Raw genomic sequence first — 23,438 nt, forward strand, 5'->3', positions numbered from 1 at the left:
ATACCGGGCCTGCACCATCCGGCTCTCCGTAGTCGGGGTCCTCCTCATATGGTTTCGGCCTCGGCCGAGTTTGTTCATCGTCACTGATCTTCCCCCTTCCCATCCGGAGGGACCTATCTCCCAACAATTTGTAGGTTTGAATGATTGGAAGTAATCATTTCTTTGGTTTTTTAGTTCAATTTGGAGTTTATCCCCTTTGTATTGACTTGATGGTGGAATATTATAACATTCTTATCTCTTTCTCATCTTCTCTACCTTTTGTCTTAATTTCTTGAGTCTCCCTCTCTAATTTGTTGTTACCTTGACCTATAAAAACTATTATAATTCACAACTCCATCTAATCGGTTTGATCAAGCCCTCGTATTGTGTACAACTATCATCTGTCTTATACACCCTATCAAGACACAACCATGATCTTTGGCTCTGTACGATGAGAAGCATTTCCAGTCGGGGGTTAGATGGAACAATGCTCTGGAGTCGACCACCCATGTCATTTCGTTGTTGACAAGGTGTAGCTCGCTATCTTCGGTGATAAGCAACAATTCTTCTTCTCTTGTAGCGATTGCTGACATTCCTCTTCTCTTCGAAATTTTCTTCGGTTCCCCCTTTGGCATTCCAGAAGTGTCGGCAAATCTTTTGGAAGAGCCCCGACTTTCCGCAATAAAAGCAAGTGGGCCTCCCCCTTGACTTCGACCTCGTCCCCGATTTTTCCCGGTTCTGGGGACTCCGATTCCGGTCTCTTCCCTGGTTATGGTCGTCTTTCGTAACCAAGGCCTTCGGATTGGTTCCATACTCCCGGTTCTTCTAGCGAGCTTCTTCATCCAGCAAGCTTGATTTTACCCGTGCCAGAGACAACTGTTTTCCTTCCGGCCTGGCGTTGTCCAAAGTGACAACTCGCATCTCCCAACTATCCGGGAGGGAACCGAGCAACAATAACGCGAGTACCTCGTCGGCTAGAGGTACTTCCAATGAGGTTGTCTGATTTATCAGCCCTTGGAATGCATTCATGTGCTCTGCCATGCTAGATCCGTCTTGGTATCGGAGTCTCACTAACTTCCGGAATACTGAAACCCGATTTACAACGTTCTTGCTCTCCAACATGGTGTCGATTTTCTCCTAGAGCACATGAGCCTTACTTTCTTCATTAAAGTTATTGTATAGGCTCATGTTGATGAAGCATCTTATGTATGTCATTGTCTTCATGTGCATTGCCTCCCAAATTGTGGCATCGATCTTGTCCGGTTTCTTGTCCCCGAACTGTACTGGCAGCCAAAGATCTTTAACCACGACCATGTCCCTCATCTTTGACTTCCACATTGGGTAGTTGGAGCCGGTGAGTTTGAACATGCTTCCGAATGACTCTTCCATTTGTTGTTTGCGTTGATACTAGATTGTGCAGAATAGCGCTCGGCCACAGTCGAGTCTCAAACACTCAATGGAAGAAACAAAAAACAGAAATGAAGATTAATGCACTTACACAGAATGAGACGACACCGGATGTTTACGTGGAAAACCCTAATAGGGAAAAACCACGGGAGCCTACAAGACTCCAACTATCACTATGAGTAGAAAAGGTTACAACGCGAGACTCAAAGGCAACGACCTCTTGCTTAATGCCTTTGCCAACCGGCGGTTACAACAAAAAATACATTCTGTATCTCTCTCTCTGTCTCTCTACACTCTATACAACAATAATGACAACAACATAATGAACACTATTCCCTAATTATATTTATACTCATATAACTTTAGGGTTATTTACAAATATGACCTCAACGGTCATGTTTGAGCATATTTACTAATATGTTCCTACATGTTGGTTCATACCGGATCTGGCCGAAATCCTTCCGGATCCATTCGATCTAGTATCCGGATACCTTCCTTCGGCTCGTCTGATCCTGCTCATCCGGATCCCATTTGGAGGGACCTGTTTCCCAACACATTGTAACATGGGAATTCAAGTGTTTCATGTACAAGGGTACATGAAAAAAAACTTAAATGTAAAAATGATTAGAAGAGAGTAATTACAAAGCAATTTGAGGAAGATCTTCATTACTCTATTAATGATACTAGATTTGATGAGAAGGAAGCTTGACATAATGCTAGAATATAATATAATGGATTGGATTATCCTACGACATAGAGAGACTTATCCTACATATGATGTACAAGTGTTGGAATTGGCATAAGGAGGCTTAAAAGCATAAAAAGTCAACTTCGAAAATGTTCTACAATATTGTGGAGAAATAGAGGAACTCGAAAGTGTGTCCAAATTCATCTAGGTCAGGTGGCAAATCTAGATGGTTTCAAACACTTCTAGAACATTAAAAAAACTACTAAATATACAAAAACTTTTAGAGCAAAGTTATGAGCATCTTCTAGGCATTTCGAAGATGCCCCACGTGAGATAAATGAGGCTAAAACGTCAGTCTATGCATGGAATGAAGAAAGCGTTACTTTTTTTTTTTTCATGATAGAGAAAGCATGCAATAGGAGATTAGGTGCATAATATGATGTGATGATTACACTAAATCACAATAAAAACAATCGAAAGACATTATACAAAGGCGTGTTGGAGTGAGTAGGCTTCACAACACACAATGAGAAGACAGACGGAGCAATAGTGTGTAGATCGGAAGAACAGAAGGAGGAGTGAAAGACGTCTTTGCTCTCGCTCGGATGGCAATTTGCAATATCGAAGAGCTAGTAAGTATGTAGTGAGTGTATCATCATGATTCATATCATAGTGTGAACTCACTCTTATATTTGCCCCCCCCCCCCTCTTCTTCCTTTGGTGATGGTGCACAGATCCGATCGATGAGCCCTCCCTCCCTCGGGGTTCTTTCTGTTTCTCTGCATACACCGACTAACAGACGACCTTCGAGGCTCAATTCAAATACTCCACTAACTGCCAAGGTACGTGGATATCTCTCTGTTGATCACTCTCTGTCACAGTCACAGTCACACACACACACACACACACACCCACACCCACCCACACACACTCCCTTCATTACACTATTCCATTGTTTTCCTATATTGCTTGAACTAGTGAATTAAGGGAGAAGCAGGGTAGATGTGTACCTCAAACAGAGAAAAAAGCTTTGGATCTTAAGAAGGGGTTGAGTAAAATTGATGAAGCTGGAAAGCCTTGCAAATAGGAAGTTATGCGTATGTAAATGAGCATGTAATTAAGAAATCACGATCACATGTGTGTATATAATGAATCTGGAAAGAAATTGTAACAATTCCTATTGCGGATACATTATAGCATGGGTCTGAGAGGTCATGATCATACATACATACGTGTGTGTGTACACATACTTATTTGAACGTGTCTATCAAATCATAAGAGCCATGCTATGGTTAATATTTGAAAGCATATAGATTGACAATCTTTGAATCAGTCTTTTGTTAAGGTAGATTTTATAATACTGTTTTGTTATGGTAGATTTTACTGATCATTATACTATCTTAAAGAGAAGGAGAAATATGTGGGCATCTTTTTGAATTTCTATTAGATCTTTGTATTTAAGAAAATGTTTGGTATATGTCCACTCAATCTCGTGACAGATGGGAGGAACATATCTTATTGCTGTTTTATTTTGGACACCTAAATAAAAACCTATTTTTTTTATAAAAGAGAATGCGATGTGATATTTTATACAGCTAATACACAAGCCTCTTTTGTTTATAAATATAGTATGATATCTTCCTATAAGATTCTTTGCCTCCTTTGCATGCTATTTAAATAATGTGAGGAAACTACTAAGGTGGTACTCATGAAGTGTTTATGGGTATGGTCCTCTTCCAGCGATCAATCTACATTGAAGATTTGATGTGATGGCATCTTGGTTCCGTGCAGCAGAAGGTAAGTATTAAAATTTATTCTTTCTCTTCTACTAAGTTTGCTTAAGAGTATTTATTGTAATAATCAAACTTATGTCTCTATGATATTCGTTAGAAAGTTTCAATGACATTTGATCCACGTGAAGTTTGAGACCCCACAAACTTGGGGTTGGAATTGTAATGGGTCTGTCCATTTGGATATCAACATCTTTGAAGAAACCTTCAAGAATAGAGACATTGCTATTTTGGCAGCCATTTTCAGGTGATACGAGAAACACAAACGTTAATCAGTCTTAATGCTCTCAGTGATACACTGTAATAGGCACTGGAGACTCTAGAGGCGTAGCAATTATATACAAACTATAACCATATTTAGTATGGGTGGTAGACAAAGACCAAGAGACATGACACTTGGGGATCAAAGTACATACAAACAGGCTTAGATTTCCCACTACTGAACTTTAGATACCCCCCTAGGGGAAATTACCTTGTATGTGGTAGCATCATAAGATTTGGAACCTTGGGTAACATTCTTTTAGTGGAAGACTTGAATGCACACACTGGACAAAGACCAACATCTTTTTGTTTCACAAATGAACTAATGTACGAGGAAGTTACAGCCAAGAACTTGAATATGCAAAGATCTGCAGAGGACAAAGGGTAACAGCTTCTGGCTTTATGGAGTGCTCAATGGATTAGGTGATGCGATCTCCTTTCTTGATACTGGATATTCCAGGGAAGCTTATTCGTTTGGCAGCAGATCATGCTTGCTTAGCGTTCTCAATATCTTGCAAATGCATCTACACTTCAGTACCAACCTCAATATCCGATGTATCATTTTACCTGGGGAGCTTCTGGAGTGTACAGCAGTGCAGTCTTTTATACCCTTGATACCCTGAATCCTCTCAGATCCATAGAGAACATCACTAGAGACCTTGCATAAGTAATGCATGCCTCGATATACCTCAAATATTTTCACCACCACTTCCATGCAACAGTGCCCTCGAGAATACCTGATCACGACTGCCACACGACATTTACCTGACTTCTAAAGAGAGATCACTCTTGTGATTGTTAATCAGAGCCACACAAAATGGTATGTTTGGCTGCTGATAAATAGGAAACAAGTCAATACCTTTGCAGTGTTGATTTGTACTAGGACTTCTTGGGACAATACAACATATTGGCTTGGTTGATGCACCACAAAATACAGCCCCAACCATAGCACCTTAGATATGGCACACATATGAACCTCTCTTTATGTTATCCCTGGGCAGCCATCCGCCCCACTCCTCACCAACTCATCCCAATGAGAGACTTCTTCACGAGAAAAATGCAATGGTGTATATTGATAAACTACAAAATGAGAGAGCCCTGGACCGATGTGCGCAACCAACTGGATCTTTTATTTTATGGTAGTGACTTCATACTTTATTCATAATAGGAGACCAGTGGAGCTTCTCAAACTCATATAGTATTATTTCAATGATTAACGTTTTATGTTCCAATGTATATCATATATCCTAAGACCAAAGCTTTGGTTGCTGAGCACTTATCTTAGGCGTGAGGCAATTTGGTATCACTAGTTGCACACCTATAGAACAAGCTACATGCAATGGTGTTATCTTAGGCGTGAGGCAATTTGGTATCACTAGTTGCATTAGTTGGCTAAGTTGTATGAATCTATTTTAGAGCATGGAGTAAACCATTGGGCTGAAAGGCATGGATATATAGCATTATGGCAAGCAGGATATAGGAAAGGATATGGCACATTGGATCACGTTCTCACACTATGAGCTATCATTGAGTGGAGCCAAGCACATTGAATGAAAGTGTACTGCTACTTTCTGGATGTCTAGGAGGATTTTGACACAGTTCTGAGAACTGGACTAATGAAGAGGCTACAAGGGATTTGTGTGTCAATGGAGATTCTATGGGGGATCTTTGGATTGTATGAATATGTGACAAGCACATAGGGACCCTAGGGGGAATGCCAATTCACTGAATAGTAATATTAAGGAGAAAGAAGACTCATGTTCTCATCCACAATTTTTGGGCTGTATGTTCATGAGATTCCAGATTACCTAGCCACAGTTAGGAGGAGCAAAACCCAGCCTACCAAGAATTTCAATACAAATCTTACTATATGCAGATATTTTCCTTCATTTCAAATTCATGCGAGGAACAAGCCCATCAAAAGCACCATAAAACTTTTGCATGGGTTTAGGGTCTAAGGTAAACCCTAAACCCATCTCAAAGTAACATTGTAATACTAATGTAGTGGTTTTTATGAAAACATAAACATGGGTTACAACATAGAGCATGAGTGTGCCCTCTTTCATGCACAAATCCATAAGCTTTTCAGCCAATAAACTTTGCTAGCTACATTCTTGTAGACATACAATTCTTGTAGTCTAGTCTAGATAGCATATTTGCTGGGGATAAAGGCCCCAAGGTCTCTCCTTTTTGTATATTTTGACCCTTCCATGTGAAAGCACCCTTCGAGAGTTTTCTAGACACATATTTACCATATTTTTTGGCCCCAATTTGGGGGGCTATAGGCATTTACATTATCTTTATAACTTTTTGGCCATGTGTGAACGTGCCCAAATAACCTAAAAGCTACTTATCAATAAGAATTAGTCCCAAAACCTCTCATAGTGAGAGAGGGACTTTAGCGGCTAGGGTTTCCTCTCCATTTTCTGCACAAATTTCTCTACTTTCTCTCTCTTCACACAGCAGCCCACTCCCTTAAGTGTTTTGGATCTAACCACGCCACCATTGTCATCTCTCTTTCAATATTTAGTCCAAACCATCAATTGTAAATAGCAAGGCATCAGAAACTGATAGCTAAAGGTTGAGTAAACATGTTTAACTCCCAATAATCCTTATCTATATTTGTAGGCTTTACCACTATGACCGTGATCGGCTTTGCTTACTTCTTCTACAACTTGTGTGCACCATCAAGTTTCTTGATGTGCATGAGATGGCCACTATAACCACTGCGTGCCAAAATTTTTAGCCAAACAATTCAGCAAATGTAGGCCCAAACCCTACAAACTCCTATTTCAGTGTGTAAGGGGCTTGCTTGCAGACAACCTACACGTGGGCAAAACGTGATGATCGGCAGGGGCTGCAGGTCTCTTCACTACTGACTTGTAGTGAGATGCGCTGACTGTTGCAGCCCCCTGCTGGTCTCCTGCCTGCACTGCCTGTATTGAGCCACGCGTGCTGACTGTCATAGCCCCTGCACTAACTACAAGGGATCTTTATTTTAATGAGTCTGATCACGAATCGTTATCAGATGGAAGAAGACAATTTAGACTTGTGATACACACTAGTACATCACCAGTCTTTTCAGGGTGTTGAAACTAGGCTCCTACTGTTATCATGAACAGTGAGGTAGATATATATGGTTGCCGAGAGGACCTCTCAGTTCTGAACCCATTGCTATTTACTTATTTGTATAGTAAATGCGTGTTGAACTGTAGATTAAAGTAAAGTAGAAAAAACGTGAAAGTAATATGTTATTTGCTATATTTCTAGAGCTGTTTGAGGTGGTTGATCGAAGAGCTAAACAAGTAACAGATGACTTGGTGGCAGGGCAGAATCCAGGCTAGTGCTTTGTTAATCCATTGTCTAAGTTCCATTTTATCAAAACGAAAATTGTGCATTAAATAGTTTATACGTGTTCGTTCTCTGTTTTTCAGCTCCAGACTTGGGTGTCTTTGGAAGAGTACTGGTGACAAATGCATCGGTTAAGGTGCATTATTGTCTTACTTATGATAACTCTGTTTTCTTGTATGAGAATCTATTATTACTTGGACATTTTGCACCTTGTTGATCAACCTGGAAAATAAGTCTTTTAACATATCAATTTAATTACTGTAGGCAAATGTCAATAAATCTCTGGATTCCTCCGATTCCAAGTTTATTCCAACAGATAAAATCATTGAGGATGAATCTACAGAGGATGTTGCAGAGAAGGATTACCTTCCCTTGCCTGAAAGTATTTCTCCAGTTTCTTCTGGAGATTCGGCCACAAATGCCCCTACCATGGATATTTTACCAGTTGACCAAACTGAACAAACAGGATCCTATGAAGTCTCGACTAAACTCTCAAACATAAATACTGCTGGCAGTAAATATGTGGAAGAGACACAAATGACAGAGTTCAAGGCAGTTGAGTGCAAGTTTATAACAGAAAACGGGTCAGTCAGTGTTGAACTGGTTGCCAAGCAGTCTAATTGGGAGAGGAATGGAGCATTAGACACAAAGGACAAACCAGAATTTTCTGAAAAGACTGGAAATGTTGTTTCCACTATTGCTGGAATTCAAAACTCTCATGATGGACTAGCTCAGAAAGAGGTTCCTAAACTAGAGGAACAACTTGATGAAGTACCATTAAACTACATACCCTTGATTTCTTTGATGTTCAGAGATTTCTGGATGCTTAATTTCTTCTTTGATTGGTTTTTAGGCGCAGAGATTACTCAAGTCTGCTCCTTCTGGTCAGTCAAAAGAAGCAAGACTTGCAAAGGTATGAAGTCATGATTGATTCCTTTTGTCTTATGGGGTTGAAATATGCGGGATAGGAATGTTTTCACTTTAATGTCATACAGTCAATTGTGTGATCATCATATTGTCAATTATGTGTGCCTGCCGCAACAGTTTTTGCGATTCATGATTTTGGCATTCATAATATCTTGAGGAAATAACCTCTTGAAAAATCACTAGCAATATTACCGAGGTAGAGATATTACTGATGCCCCGTTAAAAATCATTTTTAAGTGATTAAAGTTTTGTGAAGGTATTATACAGATGATCAATGATGTTAATTTAATAGTTTATGGAAACTTATTGTAGTGGCAGATAATTTGATGTTTGATTTTGTTAAGAGTCATATCCTGCTAGAAAGTTTACACTGCTGGAGCCATTAAACATTTGATAAAATAAATCATCTATTTGTTTCTGGTTTATTTATATGTATTTGCTGCTAATCTCAGTAATTTCAATTTTTAGTGGGATTTAGTCTTACAAATATTTCAGTAAATGTGCTAGATATGACGTCAACATTTAGCAAATAAAAATTGTTTGCAATGTGTCCTTGAGAATCAAGATCACAAATAACTATGATTCTTCACATAAGCGAGCTCGCATTACATAACCGGACTTTCCACTATCATAGATGTTTTTATTGCATAGCATGAACACTTATATATATATATCTCTAGAGTTCTGGTCTATTGTTTTCAATTTTTGGTTCTTCAATTTTTCATACAAACATGAAATGAGCCCCGAGCAGGTAGCTTGCCATATTAAGCACATGCGTTTAGGCAGAATAGAAAAGAATGCGAACTGAATCAGAAAATACTGGCAAAAAGTGGAATTCAGGAGACACCAGAGAGAGGGATATAGAGCAAAATGATAAAGCAGGGCCTTCCAGTATTTTAAAAGAAAAAGAAAAGGTGAGTCCATCGTTTAAATTACTGTTGAATATTGAAGCCTCAACTGATTTGAGAAAAATACTGGAACAAAGAGTTCTTGACAGTAAAGTGGAGACCTCATTATGAAACTATTGGGCATAGCAAAGAGAGTTTTCACAATGTGATAATCGATGGTGGGCTTCATCATTTCTTGAAGGAACAACTAACAAGTTACAACATGGATTTGATTAATCATAGGTGAGCACAGAAACTTTCATCTGTGCTCTCTAGACATATGAAATACTGATGAGTTTTAGGTATAGATCTATTAAACATATATGACATTTGTTGCTTTTGAGATCATTATAGCTTCTCAAAATATGTAGAATATAGATTGATTTGTTTTCTTCCATTGGAAATTATAAAATGGAATAAATAGACCCATGTTTGATCTTTCTTATTCATAACATAGCCTGCTTGATTCTAGGCCCACACATAGTAACTGTAATTGTCTGAATCCCTTCCTGTAATGTTTACTTAAATTGTCATGGCAGCTGATGTGCATTCATAGCAGATGCTTTCTTGTTAGCTTTTGCTGCTGTTATACCTACAAATAAAGTAAATCTCAGATGATCAAGGGCTAACCAAAAAGGACATCTGGATGCAGGTATGTGCAGGACTTTCATCACGGCTGCAAGAATACAAATCTGAAAATGCACAATTGGAAGAGCTTCTCCAGCGTGAGGTTTGTTAAATGTGATTCTGCTAATGGTTTCATCCATTGACAATACTTCTCTTGAGCTAAATTTTGCATCCTTCAGAGAGAAGAAAATTCTGTCCAACAACTCAAAATAAAAGAACTTCAGTCAGAACTTGCCTCAGTCAGAGCAGATGTAAATTTGGTGGAGTCTCAGATGTCATCTGCTTTGACTTCTAAGAATGCTGAAATAGAAGCCCTGACAAACTTGTCAGAAAGTTTCAGAAAACAGGTGGTTTCCACAGAAGGAAAGCTAGCATCATTGCAGGTTTTGGACAGAGCTAATCTACATATGTAATTTACTCTAGTACAAGAAATTTTACCATTTACGAATTCTCCTTCATTGATTTCTTTCTGCTGTGTGTGGATTTAAATGGTATTAGGCTGAACTAGAAGCTCTCATGAGGAGTCGAGACATAAGTGAAAATGGAATGATACAGGTTTGGAAGAGCTATGTTGAAAGTTTTGAACTTTGATATGTTATCAATATTGCAACACGTTGACTTTTAGTTTATGCAGACACTAAAGGAAGCCTTGGATGCTGCTGAAAATAGGGCAGAGGAGGAACACCTCTCGCATGCTGCAACTCGCAAGGTGATTTTACTGTGTTTGTGGGTCTCTAATGATAGTGTATATCATGTAATGCATTATCCTATAGACCATCTTGATAGGTATGAGTGAAGTAATAAATATTTCATAATATGATCTTTGCATATATTGCATATGTAAAGTTCTGGGTTCCTTAAGTTGATTTAAATTGTTTTTTTAATCTATCTAATTTGATTGTCATGAATAGGCTGCTGTACAGAGGGAGGCAGAATTGGAGCAATGTGTGGCTGACGTGACAACATCTTTGTCAAAGATGCAGGTAAAGACAGAATAATCTGTCCAAGCCTGGAATGGAATTGTGTAAGAAGTTTAAAAGGAGTGGCTGTTAAAGTGGTCTTATGCGCAACTGCTTATTATAGTCTCCAGTGAGAAGAGGTGTAATTTTCATGGGAAGGAAATAAGGGTAATCGGATGATTAGCCATTAGAATTAGAATGGTTAAACGTAGGTACGAAGCATTCTTTCGAATTATTAAATATTTTTGAGCATATTTGTACTGCATCTTTTTTGCTAAAGCATTAGAAATTTTCTTAGTTTCTGTTCTTGATTCTTATATTTGCATGCATGATATCATCCTCTTTAAGCACTTATTTATCATGGTTTTAGATTCATACACTTGAAAGAAATTATTGTATTTGTTCCTTTGAGACCAAAACAGTATGAAACAAATTGGATGGTTCCTTTATCCATGCTAATCATCAGCTTTCCCTGTGATGCATTTTCATGAATCACATATTCTTTTATCTTTTCTAGCACTAAATGACAGATCTGAAGATGCATTCATGCTCCTTCAATTGTTTGTTTCTATTTCTTCTGTCTTTTGCTTGTTTCGATTTTTTCTTTCTTGATTCTTTTCTTCCGTATATATGAATTGTACAAGGTTTTAGAAATATATATGCATTGTACAAGATTTTAGAAATTGTTTCTTGTGTTGCAGAGGACAGTTGATGAACGAACTCAGAGGGCAGCCGATCTTGAGCAGAAAGTTTCTGCATTAGAAGTAAGCCTGTTGTGAGTGGCAATGAGCCCGGTTTGGTTTCAGTTCGGTTCGGTTTCTTTGCCTTGAAACCGAACCAAACCATTTATATAAAACAAAAACCAAACCAAACTGTTTAGGACCAAGCCTTTAAACCAAACCATTTAAGAAAAGGAAAACCAAACTATTAAACCAAAACCGTTTAGGGAAAAGTTGAAACCAAACCGAGCCATTTAATAAAAAGTTTAAACCTCACCACATTTAAGCCAAATTAATTAAAAATTTTAAAAAATAAAAATGCACTAAATTGAATAAGCATTTATGTTTAATTAATTAATTAAATAAATAAGCATTTATGTTAAATTAATTAAATAAATAAATAAGCATGAATTAAGTCATTAGATTAAATAAACATTTAAGTTAAGTGAATTAAATCAATAAAAAACATTAATTAAACGATTAAATTACATAAACATTTAAGGGATAAAAAAAGTTAGCCCAAAAACCTATAAACCTTTAAACCAAACCACTTAAACCTACAAACCGATAAACCCCAGTTTCAGAACCAAACCGGACTAAAACCGAACCGTTTATTAATAATTAAACAAACCATTTAATTATTTTGGAACTTATAAACCTTTACACCATGGCTTAACGGTTCGGTTCGGTTTGAGCCGAAACCAGGCCCATTGCTAGTTGTGAGTTAATCTCTTGTAGTTTAAGTATTCACAACTTGAATGACAAGTATGGTGTAAGCATGCTTCAGTAACCAAGTTTTCATGCTTTAGGTAGATTGTGCAAGCTTGACTCAGGAACTTCAGGAGATGGAGACAAAGCTAAGAAGAGAGATAAAGAAATCTTCGGATGATGCAACACAAACGTTGCAGATTCAAGCATGGCGAGAGGATGCTGATCGAGCACGAATGGCACAAAAAACTGCAGAAGGGAAGGTTTTGGCTTTGAAGGTATTTATTTGCCATGTTAATTCTTAACGAGGTTATGGTTGCTCTCATGGAACCCTAAATATAATCTATTTTTCAGGCAGAAAATCAAAAGCTTAGAGTAGATCTGGCTGGTTTGAAACGTGATGCGGATGAAGTTTCTACCCAGGTAGTCAGATCATATGCTCAAGTACTCTTTTTTGAGAAATTGAAAATCATGTATGATTAGGGGTTGAATGTGGGAAGAGAATTTCAAGAAGGTTGTTAGAACAAAATTGTGATATTTAACAATGAAGTTATGTTGAGAAAATGTAGGAAAGGTTGTATATGTCCAAGAATGCAAAACACAAAAGGATTCTGGAGTGGAATTCAGAGCGAATAGAATATAAATCAACTGATGTAACCTTGGAGAACAAGGGTTATTCGTGAATGCAACCTTGAAAGAGAAACTAAACAGAGTCTGCCCTACATATGTAGATAGGAGGAATGGGACGGCATAAACTTTTCTATTGCTGTATGATGAATTGGAAAAATAACTGTACTATGACTAATTGCTTCAATCATTTGGGAAGTAAGAGATCCTTCCTATGTAAAGGTGAGAACGTCAAGGCCAAAGGGTGACAGGTTGAAATACACATGATTACCTTCGCCCTATCAAAAGAGTTCATATCTGTACACACTACAACCATTGTTTTTTAGTCATACTAATATTTGCCAACTATATACTCAGCAATATTGATCCCTGATTGGAAATACCCCAGATATGCTGAAGGTTATATCACATTGACTCTTCACAGATTTTCCTCTTTGGTAAGTTTGTACATGTTTTGAAACTGATCCACTATTCAACATCAACAACATAAAGTGTGAGCAATCACTTCATTTGGAATCGGTGCAAATTTTGGGCAGGCAGGACACACAAGTCCTTGATAAGGATCCAAGTGTAATCCATCCAAGGAAGGCCTGGGGAAAAACATTGGTAAATATATAAAATGGGTCAGTAGTACATGCAGGACTTCAAAATTACTTATCAGAATTGTGTTGACACTGCAAAGCCATTCTTTATCCGTAAGTTTGGGCCTGGTTTTATGGTTCTGTCAAAATGCACACATTGTTCTTAGTGTAGTCCTTAGCTAAGAAGACTGAAGTTCTCTGGTCATATGTTCATAAGGCGGAACCAACGTCGATGTCTAAAATTTCTGTAGTGCCATTGAAATTTTCAAAATCAATAGATAGATCTGAGGTTTCAACTTTTGTGTCTGCAGGCACATGCAGAGCTTGAGAAACGCTTTCGAGATCTTACTGAAGTTTTGGTAAATTCATAAGTTCCTACACAATATTTATTGGATTTAATTATTTCTATGCTGTTTAAGAGAGGGGTCCTAACATATTAAAAGTGGATTAAGAGGGGGTCCTTATATGACAGTATATGAAACAAACACAACTTGAAGCAATGGCAAGTGAAAAGGCTGCAGCAGTTTTCCAACTAGAGAAAGAACTCAGTAGATCCAGAGAAGCACAGGTCTCTATCTACCTCTACTTCTCCTAGTGAGATGCAGTCCACTTATCTATTTTTTAATTCATTAATATTTCTATGTCTTTTGCATTCCTACTCAAAGATAACACAAAATTCTCAGATGCAGTCTCTTGTTCAGTTTCATAGTCTCATTTTTCTCCTTCTTAAGGGATGTTAATATATATTACTTTCTTTATAGGCTGAAGTAGAAAAGCATCGAAGAGCGCGCCATACAATACCTGGTTGGGATGAAGAAAGTGACATGCAGACATTTGAGTAAGTTTCCACCTTATATGCTCGATATATGCTTCACCATTCTATTATTAATCTATCATTTTCCATTGGAAGATCGTTAGGGTTGCAACAACGTCGACTTGTTGGAAACAGTATTCAGGTAAACTTACAGGTATACTTGGGCCTCAAATTTATTCATTCTTGAATGGCAATATTAGAGGTTGTCAAATTAATGCACAACTGAATAAATAAGAAATTCCTCTGTTTTAGAGGGCAGCAAAGCTTTTGGATTCAGGATCTGTGACAGCAGGTAAATTCTTATGGCGGAGGCCTTTGGCTCGACTTGGTGTATTTGTTTACCTGGTAAGTCATCGTTTTCTTGCACACGTACTCCAAAATGGTTCATACACGCAATAACTGACATGTTTTTTTTATTTTTCAAGCTGACAGTCTGTTCTGTTCCCTATAGGTATTTGTGCATCTTTTCCTCTTATATTTACTGCATCGGCTTCAGGTATGAGAATTATGCTGGTTTTTTATGCAATTTTTATTCTTGCAATTTATTAATTGAATCCCATGTGGAAATGAAATTATGGAATAACAGGAGCAAGTCCTAGATTCCATCACCTCAAAAGAGAAAATGGAGACCTTGTTGCTGCAGCGGGGATAGCAAAGTGGTTATTAGAGGGGTATGTATATAAAGATGTAGGGAAACACAATGTGTTATCTAAGAATTACCTACAATTGGATAAAGCATTTATGAAGCTGTGAATCATCTCAAAATACATTACATCAAGGCAATGTAAGGTGTAGTGGTATACATACACATTCAAGACACTCAGTAGGTGCATCTTCAAATGCAAGCTTCAATGAAAGGAGCTCTGAAAAAGAAATCTTCAACGGGTCTTGATATCAGTGCCTCGTTTTTCATGTATGATGTCCAGATTGATGTCACATTATTGTGCAGAAAGTTTCCGACTAATAATTAATTAATGAGATTCGAATGGATCGTTAAAAAATTCACCTTCACAAACTTCAACCAGGTTCTATACAGTTGATGCATGGGCCATTGTATAGATATGAAACTGTATATCATCATGAACTATAGGATATTCTCAGAAAACTTTGATTTATATCATATTTTTTGAAACAGACGGGTGGTGGTTTGAGGTGCCTACTGCTTTTGCCAACTGGTTGTGGTTATATTTTGTCCTTTGTAATTGGCATTTGTTATTGACTTGATTTAATATTCTTTGCTTGCACCATTCTAACTAGATGTTTGCATATGAGGTGTAAAATATTTCACACAGGATGTTTTGAATACATTCAAGCCGGATTTTCATATTGTTTTGTATGAAGAAATTATTGAATTTCACTGGCAACCTCATAAGGCATTAAAATATGTATACGATGCTTTTTGGGCTAGTATGCCAGCAATGTGAAAATTGCAGGAATACCCACAAGAAACATCATGTAGCCATCTACGGTGTAACATCAGCAGCAGTCTAGTCAAAACCATTTGGTCAATGTCATGAAGACATTTTGATCAGGTCAAAAGTAGACTTAATCAGGTCAAAAGTAGACTTAAATGTACTTGATTCAATGTCCTAATCAGGTCAAAAGTAGACTTAAATGTACTTGATTGTTTACTTACATTGTTGAGTAAATTATCAGGCTCATAATACCATCATGCAGAGAGGGTCAATCCATTTTCTATTTCTGAACCCCAAGATTCCATCTATACTGCTTCACTATGTTCTGTCAACAATTCTAAATGCTACAGAAAACACTGAACTGGAGAACAATTATATGCTTTGACAAGCAACAGTATATACTTGATCATTCCACTTTCATATTCCATATAATGTACATATGCATGCAACAGTATGTATATCCCTTCCTATACTGTGAGATTCTTTGTGAAAGTAAGTTACACATCATCAGATCATGGATGTGCTCGATCAGGTCGTTTGCATACCCAGTCAGGTTATTTGCTTTGGGCAATTGCTACATACATAATGTAGAAAAATTAGTTATTGGGAGTCCTAATATCATTAACATCTCAATATTTGTGTATGCTGGATGCCTTTGAAAAATTCTGTGGACTAATATAACTTTCTTCCATCCTTTTCATCTCTAAGCTTGCAAATTGTCATGACCACTCATACATTGCCCACTTTAGTGCACAATTGGAAAGCCCACAAGATGTCATGAACACCATTCCAATTCATTGTATACAATAACAGGCTCAAAATGAGAAATGGCTCACTCCAAAGGATAACAATGATGTTATGACCATATGTCGACTTTATATTAAATTTGCCCTTCAATGCTATATACTGATTACTTAAAGCAGCAATAAAACATGGCTATTTCTTTCCACTACATGAATCAATGTTACACCCTTTCAAGCCACTAACCTTCAAAGGGCAATAATATGCGGCTTCTTATAGGTTTATAAACACATATAAGTGTGATGGAATAATACACGACTGAAAGTAGAAACAGACCCATTTGGGCCGTTTATATATACAAGCATATGAAACCAAACGCTGTTTTGAAACCATGTTAAATAAATATACATAACCTTACGAAATATGTTTGGACCTTCAAGCATGCCCTTGAACAGTTCCCATTTTGGCTCAATGTATGAGTATCACCTTAAGAGGACAATATCATGATAACTACTAGTAGCATGTATAAAGAGCTAGTAAACCAAATGTTGACTACAAGGCAATTTCAATGATGCCCTTTTAATCTTGGCTCAACACTAGAAACAGAATCCTCATCCAAACATATAGCCCTTCGATGGATGACATAAGCTGTTCTTTTCCCGCTAGTGTTGTATGTAGACACTGCAAAAACAAAAACAAAAATACATAAAAAACAGTCAATATATTCTATCTTTTGCTTATTACCTACAAGATATTTGCAGATGCAATGAGACATGAAATAGCACAATGTGAAAATGTTGCCTTCATCTCCACAGGCTGCTGCTAATAGATTCAAAATATATAAACATTAAGGGCATGGGTTCCCGTGTTCATCAATGGGTTTGAAATTACATTGCAATAATTTCAGTTTTCGAATCAAGATCATGCCTTCAACACGTTTGGTCCTAAAGAAATGTCTTATAACATTATTTTGATTTTTTCCACACAAACACAAGGAGAAAACCAATTTAATTGCCCCCCAAATGGACATCCCAAATGGACATGTCAAGGATCAAAATAACAAACTCAATACCATTTCCAGAAGAAGTATAGGCGATTACTTCATTTCTCTGTTGCTACAATAAGGTTGCTCATATAATCTTCATTGGACTCAGTGCAGAGGGGTATCTCATCATTGTCATCTGTTAGGCTGTGCTTCTCTCCGATCGCTCTGAGGAATTGGTAAATTTCATACATTGTTGGTCGATCTTTAGGGGCTGCAAGAATACAAGAGCATGCTATCTGAAGAAACTGGAGGAGCTCATCATCAGATCCTTTACCTTTCAATGATGCATCCACCGCTTCATGAACCCGTTTATTGACTGACAGATATGAAATCCATTCTGAAAGATTACCCTTGAAGTCACTAACTCCGGTCACATCCATAGCTTTTTGACCAGTGATGAGCTCTAGGAGAACAACACCAAAGCTGTAGACATCACCTTTCACAGTAGCAACTAAAGTTCGGACATATTCTGGGGCAACATACCCAACATCACCAAAATCCCCATTCACAAATGTGCTAATGTGAGTATCTACTGGATTCATCAAGCGAGCAAGACCAAAATCGGTAATTCTAGCCTCATAATCATCGTCCAAAAGAATACTAGTGGCACTGATGCTGCGGTGAATGACCCTTGGATTACAAGAGTGATGCAACCACGCAAGTCCACGAGCTGCTCCAATCGCAATCTTGAGTCTTGTTAGCCAATCAGGCTTAGTTTCCATGTCAGATGCCTCATGCAGAATGTGCTTGAGACTTCCGTTAACCATATGCTTGTAAACAAGGAGCTTTTCTCCTTCTGCCACACAATATCCTAGCAAAGGGACAAGATTTCGATGCCTCAATTGCCCTAAAGTGTTCATCTCCGACTTGAATTGTTTCTCACTTTGTGCTGATGCTTGCAGCCGTTTTATGGCCAATGTGGAGCCATCAGGCAAGGTGGCTTTATACACAGTGCCAGTCCTTCCAGAGAATATGATGTTTTCTTTGCTAAAGGCATCGGTTGCAGTCATGAGGTCAACAAGGCGGAGCCTAACCAATGGCTTTTCAAACATGGAGACAGTGATGGCTTTTGGTGCTCGGATACGTTTAGCCCACATGTGTTCATCTCGTCGGTATGCATTGATCTTCTTCTGGTGCTTCGACAAGAGGCACCACCATATGAGCGCACCCAAAAGGGCGACTGCGGCACCTGCAAATGCAGCACCCAGTATCAACCCGAGCTTTGGTTTGGTAGACTTGCTACACGCTGGTAAAGGCTCCCCACAAAGGTTGGCATTATTTGCGAACGAAGAAGAGGGGAACGGTTGTTGCCTAATAGCAGTCCGGTTTGATAAGCTTGATGGAATGGGACCGTTGAGATTGTTCGAGGACAAATCTAGAGTGGTTAGCCTTGGAAGGAGGCCAATTTGATATGGTATTATTCCATTTAACTCATTTTGGGACAGCTTAAGTGAATTTAAGTATGTGCAGTTTGAGAGGCCCTCTGGTATGGGACCTGAGAATTTGTTCTTGGAAAGATCCAGACTTGTCAAATAAGGCATTTGTGTGCAAATATCTGCCGGTATGGCATTTACAAAGTCATTGGCTGACAGATCTAGGGTTTGTATAGAGGCACATAAGTTCAAACCTGATGGGAACGAACCGGAGAGAGATGCCATTGAAATCTTTAAGCTAAGCACCTTGTTCTCTTGCTCATTCCAGCACTGCACACCATTAAAGCTACAGATTACCCCTTTGGAGGTATTCTGGAAGTTCCAGTCGCTGAGGAATCCTGAGGGATCTGAAACAGAGCTCTTGAAAGTCTGAAGGCATTGCGTGTCGTCTTCAGCAGATGTGTTGAGAAGTGAGAGGAGAGAGAAGGTAATGAGCATGCAGAGGTATGTGGTGGCATTCTTCTTCGCCATAGCTGCTACAGAAGGAGGCTGGGCTGTACATGAAACCCTAAAACAACAGAGAGACAGAGTGTATGTATGTATGTATGTATTAAGGAAGTTGGGGGGGGGGGCAGTCAAGAGTTGGGTCAAAAAGAGAAAACTGGGATATGTATGTATAGGAAGACCTTTCTTTGTTTTCTTTGTGGAAACAAATGTCCCCACCATTCATTCAACGCACACAACACACAACACACGTCTTCTCTTCTTCTGCCATATTATTTCGTCCAAGGGTGGGGACACACACACACTACTCATAAAGAATATGAGAGAGAGAGAGAGAGAGAGAGAGAGAGAGAGAGACTGAGTTATTATAAGGTAGATAGACGCACAACCTAAAGGTCGCAATCCTCCGAGAGAGTTATTGGACAAACATAATGTGTTGTTGGTGTGCCCCCCCCCCCATAGATGATGATGATGATAATGATAATGATTACGATTATCTATTGGTGGTTGGTTATCTTCATCCCCCAACAATTCGTGATAATCGTTATTTGACATTTCACATGAACTCTTTTTTCACCATCTCTGCTTGCTTAATTATGAGATACAACAAACATGGCTGATATTATTATTTTGCATCAATCCACGAGAAGGTTGGGCATCAATTCTGGGTTACTTTGGACGAAGATATGAATGAAGTAGAGGAGATATGCATCCCTTCACATGTTTTGGATGGTAAAATCCGCATCCTAGGATAGAATTACAAATGAAACTTTTTTGAAGCTTTTGTTGAGCAAAGAATAAAGATCCTCTTAAAATTTTGTTTCAAGAAGTTTGTGGAGCTATGGTAAAACACTTGAGTTAAGGAAAGTTTCACCTCAAAAGCTTTATCGAAACTTGTTTCTTTGTGTCCTTTTGGCAGTGGATGCCAATATTGTTCATGTGTAGTTCATAAAGCAAATCAACTGCAAAATGTATTACCTTTTGTTGTCTAGCCTATGTGACATGTCGTATAGTATTTTGCCAATATGCTTGGTCATTTATATACCTTTAACCTGTTATAGTTGAACACTTGGAGATCTCTCGAAAACCAAGTTTGGGATTAGGCAATTACTAGAGTGTAGATAATACAATAATTGTCTATCAACAGAGATACTTGGTTGCTTATGACCTTTAGGTTAGGCTGGAAAAGAAAGTCTCAAGTTTAATTTATTTGCATGGCAAAGCTTGGCTTTTATAGTGTCATATAGGAAAGGCATAGCCTTCAAGATGTTGGTATAAAAGGGCGACTCCTTCCAAATTGAATCCTTAAGTGTGAACACGTTCAGACGTTAGGGCTTGAGTATATAAGCCCAACTGTAACATTGTATAGAGAGAGTTTTCAGAAGAGAATAATACAAGTCTCCATTTGAGCTTCATTTGAGCTTCTTGTTTATCTTGCTTTCTTAGATATTTCTGTGTTGTTTGTTGTACATATCTTACGGCACGCCCTCATCATCCGTTTCCCACCATCATATCACAATATTCAACATTTGGTATCAGAGTGACCTTGTTGTTCGGCGGCAACGAACAACAAAAATCTAAGAAAAGAAGCCAATCAGCTAAAAGAAAAAGACAAATCCAACAACATCTACTTCCAGAAAAAATGGTGACACAATCCGACACTAGTGTGGAAATCCAGAAGTTCAATGGAAAGAACTTCGCCTTGTGGAAGGAAATGATGCAAGATGTGCTGATAATCCAAGGACAAATCGAAGCCATTCGACACAACACTCGACTTGCCTCATTGTCAACGGAAGAATGGAGATCTTTGGATGAAGTCATCCAGCTACCATTCCAATGCACCTGGTTGAAAACGTCTATTTCAACAGGGCGAAGGAGAAGACAACATTCTCTTTGTAGGAAAAACTACAAGCTGTCTACAAGAAAAAATATTCCTCATATTAATCAGAAAGTTGTTTAATATGAAGATGAGAAAGTCAGATCCAACAACCTCCTACATCAACACCTTCAATCTTCAATCGGGTGTTGTTTGAGCTCTCCTCCTAAGGGATCAACTTTGAAGAAGAAGTTAAGTCCATTGCCCTCCTTTCGAGCTTGCCTACGAGTTGGGAGGTATTCTACACGACATTCGTCAATAGCTATCCAAGCCTCAATTTGGACGAAACAATCGGACAAGTCCTCATTGAGGATATTCGGCGAACATTGATGGGCCTCACCATCGACGAATCGGCAAAAACCCACTATTCGGGTGAGCCAATCGGACAAACCAACCGTTCGAGAAAACAAGGTGAAAGAATCACCCGAAGCACCAGTCGGCCGAGAAGGAGGGACGATCGACAAAGGTTGAAATAAAGGAATTGTTTGTCGAAAAACTTCTACACACGTTGCAGAAAGGCTAGCCAAAACATTTACAACTGCTAGTTGAAGAAAAGGAGAACGGTCGGCGACTCGATCAACACTTAGGACATGCCGAATGGAGTCGTTCTCCAACTGTTAACCAAGTCAATGTTGTCGCCTCTCGATCGGGAGAAATCCTTTCTCTGGAGGACGCTACAATCGGAGAAGTCCTATACAGTGCGCATGACGCACAAATGTGGTTGCTAGACTCCGGAACCACTTTTCACGTAACCCCCAAATATTGAATGGTTTTCGAACTATTTGGTTGGCTCCGATGGCACAGTTTGACTCGGTAATAGGCAAGATTGCCAAATCGAAGGGATCAGAGAAATCCTCATTCAATTGCTGAATGACAATTCAATCGCCTTGTATTGAGTCTTGCATGTGTTGAGAATCGAATCTCCAAATCTGTGCAAAAGACTAACTTGGAAATACACAATACATGCAGAAATAACAAATGCACAATACATAGTGATTTACACAGAAACCCTAAACGGGGAAAACCATGGGAATAGAGATTCCACTATACAGAGAGTATACAGGATGAGATCAAAATACAAAACTCTCCATTCGGAGTGTATCAACCACACAGGGCTCTTGACGTCAAAACTCACTTGGCTATGGCGCCGCTCTCTCTCTCTCACACACACCCTCTCTTCTTTGTCACTAGCACCAATAGAGGATCACACACACACACACGCAACAACAACTCATCTGTTTGCTCTAGGTGTATTTATTGTTAGGAAACAGGTCCCTCCGGATGGGAAGTTGAGAAGAACCGTGTTGATGAGCAACTCAGTCGAGGCCGATAGGCCGAGGCCGAAACCGGAAATCGTGGAGATAGCCAACCCGGAAGGTTAAACTTGTAAATAGTCGAAAGGTTATATTAGTATATAAGCACTTAGGGCAATCATGTTAGATGTGTGCGTTATTGTAAAGTTTCTGTATTCTGTTTTCATTTCCATTAGATTGACTATTATTCCGCACAAGAGAAACCGGTTGTAGCCGGCAACAATTTTAACGTTCATTTATACTAATACACAGAATGGGCGATTTACAATCATGGTCATTATTATTATCTAGTAATAATAATAATAGTCTTACTAATCCGCCGACTGTCGGGTCGGTCCGACTAGTCGTCCTTGTCATCGACCACCCGGTCGGCTCGACTAGCCGGTCGTGTCTTTGACCTCGATCAACTCTTGTCAACTCTCCATGTCGACTCTCTCAGAGTTGACTCCTCGACTATCGGCTCTTATCTGACCAGTCGGCTGCTCCTTGTCTTCGACTGTCGGCTCTCTCCGAACAGTCGACTCCTCCCACTAGAGGGACATATTCCTAACAAACTCCCCCTTCACTCCAATGGGGAGGGGTCCGTTATTCTTGTCCTCTTCGACAGACTCTAAGTCTATCCATCGGTAGGTTCTTTGTTTTCATGTCAGATCCATTGTCGTTAGTATGGATCTTCACGAGTGTAAACTCTCCTTCCTCCACTTTCTCTCGTAACCAATGATATATCCTCTGTATATGTTTGGTTCGTGAGTGGTACGCAACATTCTTGGCTAGATGTATGGCACTTTGGCTGTCACAACGAAGCAAGAACTCCCTTTGCTTCATCCCCAACTTGCTGAGAAAATT

General features: G+C 38.8%; 2 protein-coding genes across 6 annotated transcripts; one reads left to right on the forward strand and one right to left on the reverse strand.

Annotated features, from left to right (window-relative positions):
* The first annotated feature begins 2,787 nt into the window (after positions 1-2,787).
* On the forward strand, positions 2,788-15,459 carry GC1 (golgin Putative 1). 4 transcript variants are annotated; one of them, XM_087331072.1, is made up of 21 exons: positions 2,788-2,916; positions 3,815-3,871; positions 7,396-7,464; positions 7,560-7,612; positions 7,741-8,247; positions 8,330-8,389; positions 9,943-10,020; positions 10,097-10,300; positions 10,416-10,472; positions 10,552-10,626; positions 10,829-10,900; positions 11,578-11,640; positions 12,405-12,581; positions 12,658-12,726; positions 13,823-13,870; positions 13,984-14,079; positions 14,273-14,349; positions 14,422-14,479; positions 14,578-14,670; positions 14,777-14,821; positions 14,912-15,459. In XM_087331072.1, exons 2-21 carry the CDS (start codon positions 3,844-3,846, stop codon positions 14,975-14,977), a joined length of 1,995 nt encoding a protein of 664 aa, XP_087187198.1. In that variant the 5' UTR covers positions 2,788-2,916; positions 3,815-3,843; the 3' UTR covers positions 14,978-15,459. The 4 variants fall into 4 exon arrangements, with proteins under 4 accessions (XP_087187198.1, XP_087187202.1, XP_087187201.1 ...); XM_087331076.1 differs by having other exon boundaries at positions 14,422-14,467; XM_087331075.1 differs by having other exon boundaries at positions 7,566-7,612.
* A 1,139-nt stretch (positions 15,460-16,598) lies between these two features.
* On the reverse strand, positions 16,599-19,493 carry LOC147854617 (putative inactive receptor kinase At1g27190). Of its 2 annotated transcripts, none has more exons than XM_087331160.1 (2): positions 17,582-19,493; positions 16,599-17,162 (listed from the first exon to the last, which is right to left on the reverse strand). In XM_087331160.1, exon 1 carries the CDS (start codon positions 19,428-19,430, stop codon positions 17,583-17,585), a length of 1,848 nt encoding a protein of 615 aa, XP_087187286.1. In that variant the 5' UTR covers positions 19,431-19,493; the 3' UTR covers positions 16,599-17,162; position 17,582. The 2 variants fall into 2 exon arrangements, with proteins under 2 accessions (XP_087187286.1, XP_087187285.1); XM_087331159.1 differs by having other exon boundaries at positions 17,554-19,493.
* Between the last annotated feature and the right edge of the window lie 3,945 nt (positions 19,494-23,438).

The sequence above is a fragment of the Azolla caroliniana genome, unplaced genomic scaffold, assembly GCF_043228905.1.
Source record: "Azolla caroliniana isolate FFs.n. ecotype wild unplaced genomic scaffold, voAzoCaro1.0.p SCAF_15, whole genome shotgun sequence".
Taxonomy (NCBI): Eukaryota; Viridiplantae; Streptophyta; class Polypodiopsida; order Salviniales; family Salviniaceae; genus Azolla; species Azolla caroliniana.

Coding starts and splice junctions, on each gene's coding strand:
- GC1 (XM_087331072.1), top strand. CDS start 3,844: ATGGCATCTTGGTTCCGTGCAGCAGAAG. Junction 10,301..10,415: donor GAAAGCTAGCATCATTGCAG/GTTTTGGACAGA, acceptor AAATGGTATTAG/GCTGAACTAGAAGCTCTCAT. Junction 14,822..14,911: donor ATTTACTGCATCGGCTTCAG/GTATGAGAATTA, acceptor ATGGAATAACAG/GAGCAAGTCCTAGATTCCAT.
- LOC147854617 (XM_087331160.1), bottom strand. CDS start 19,430: ATGGCGAAGAAGAATGCCACCACATACCTCTGCATGCTCATTACCTTC.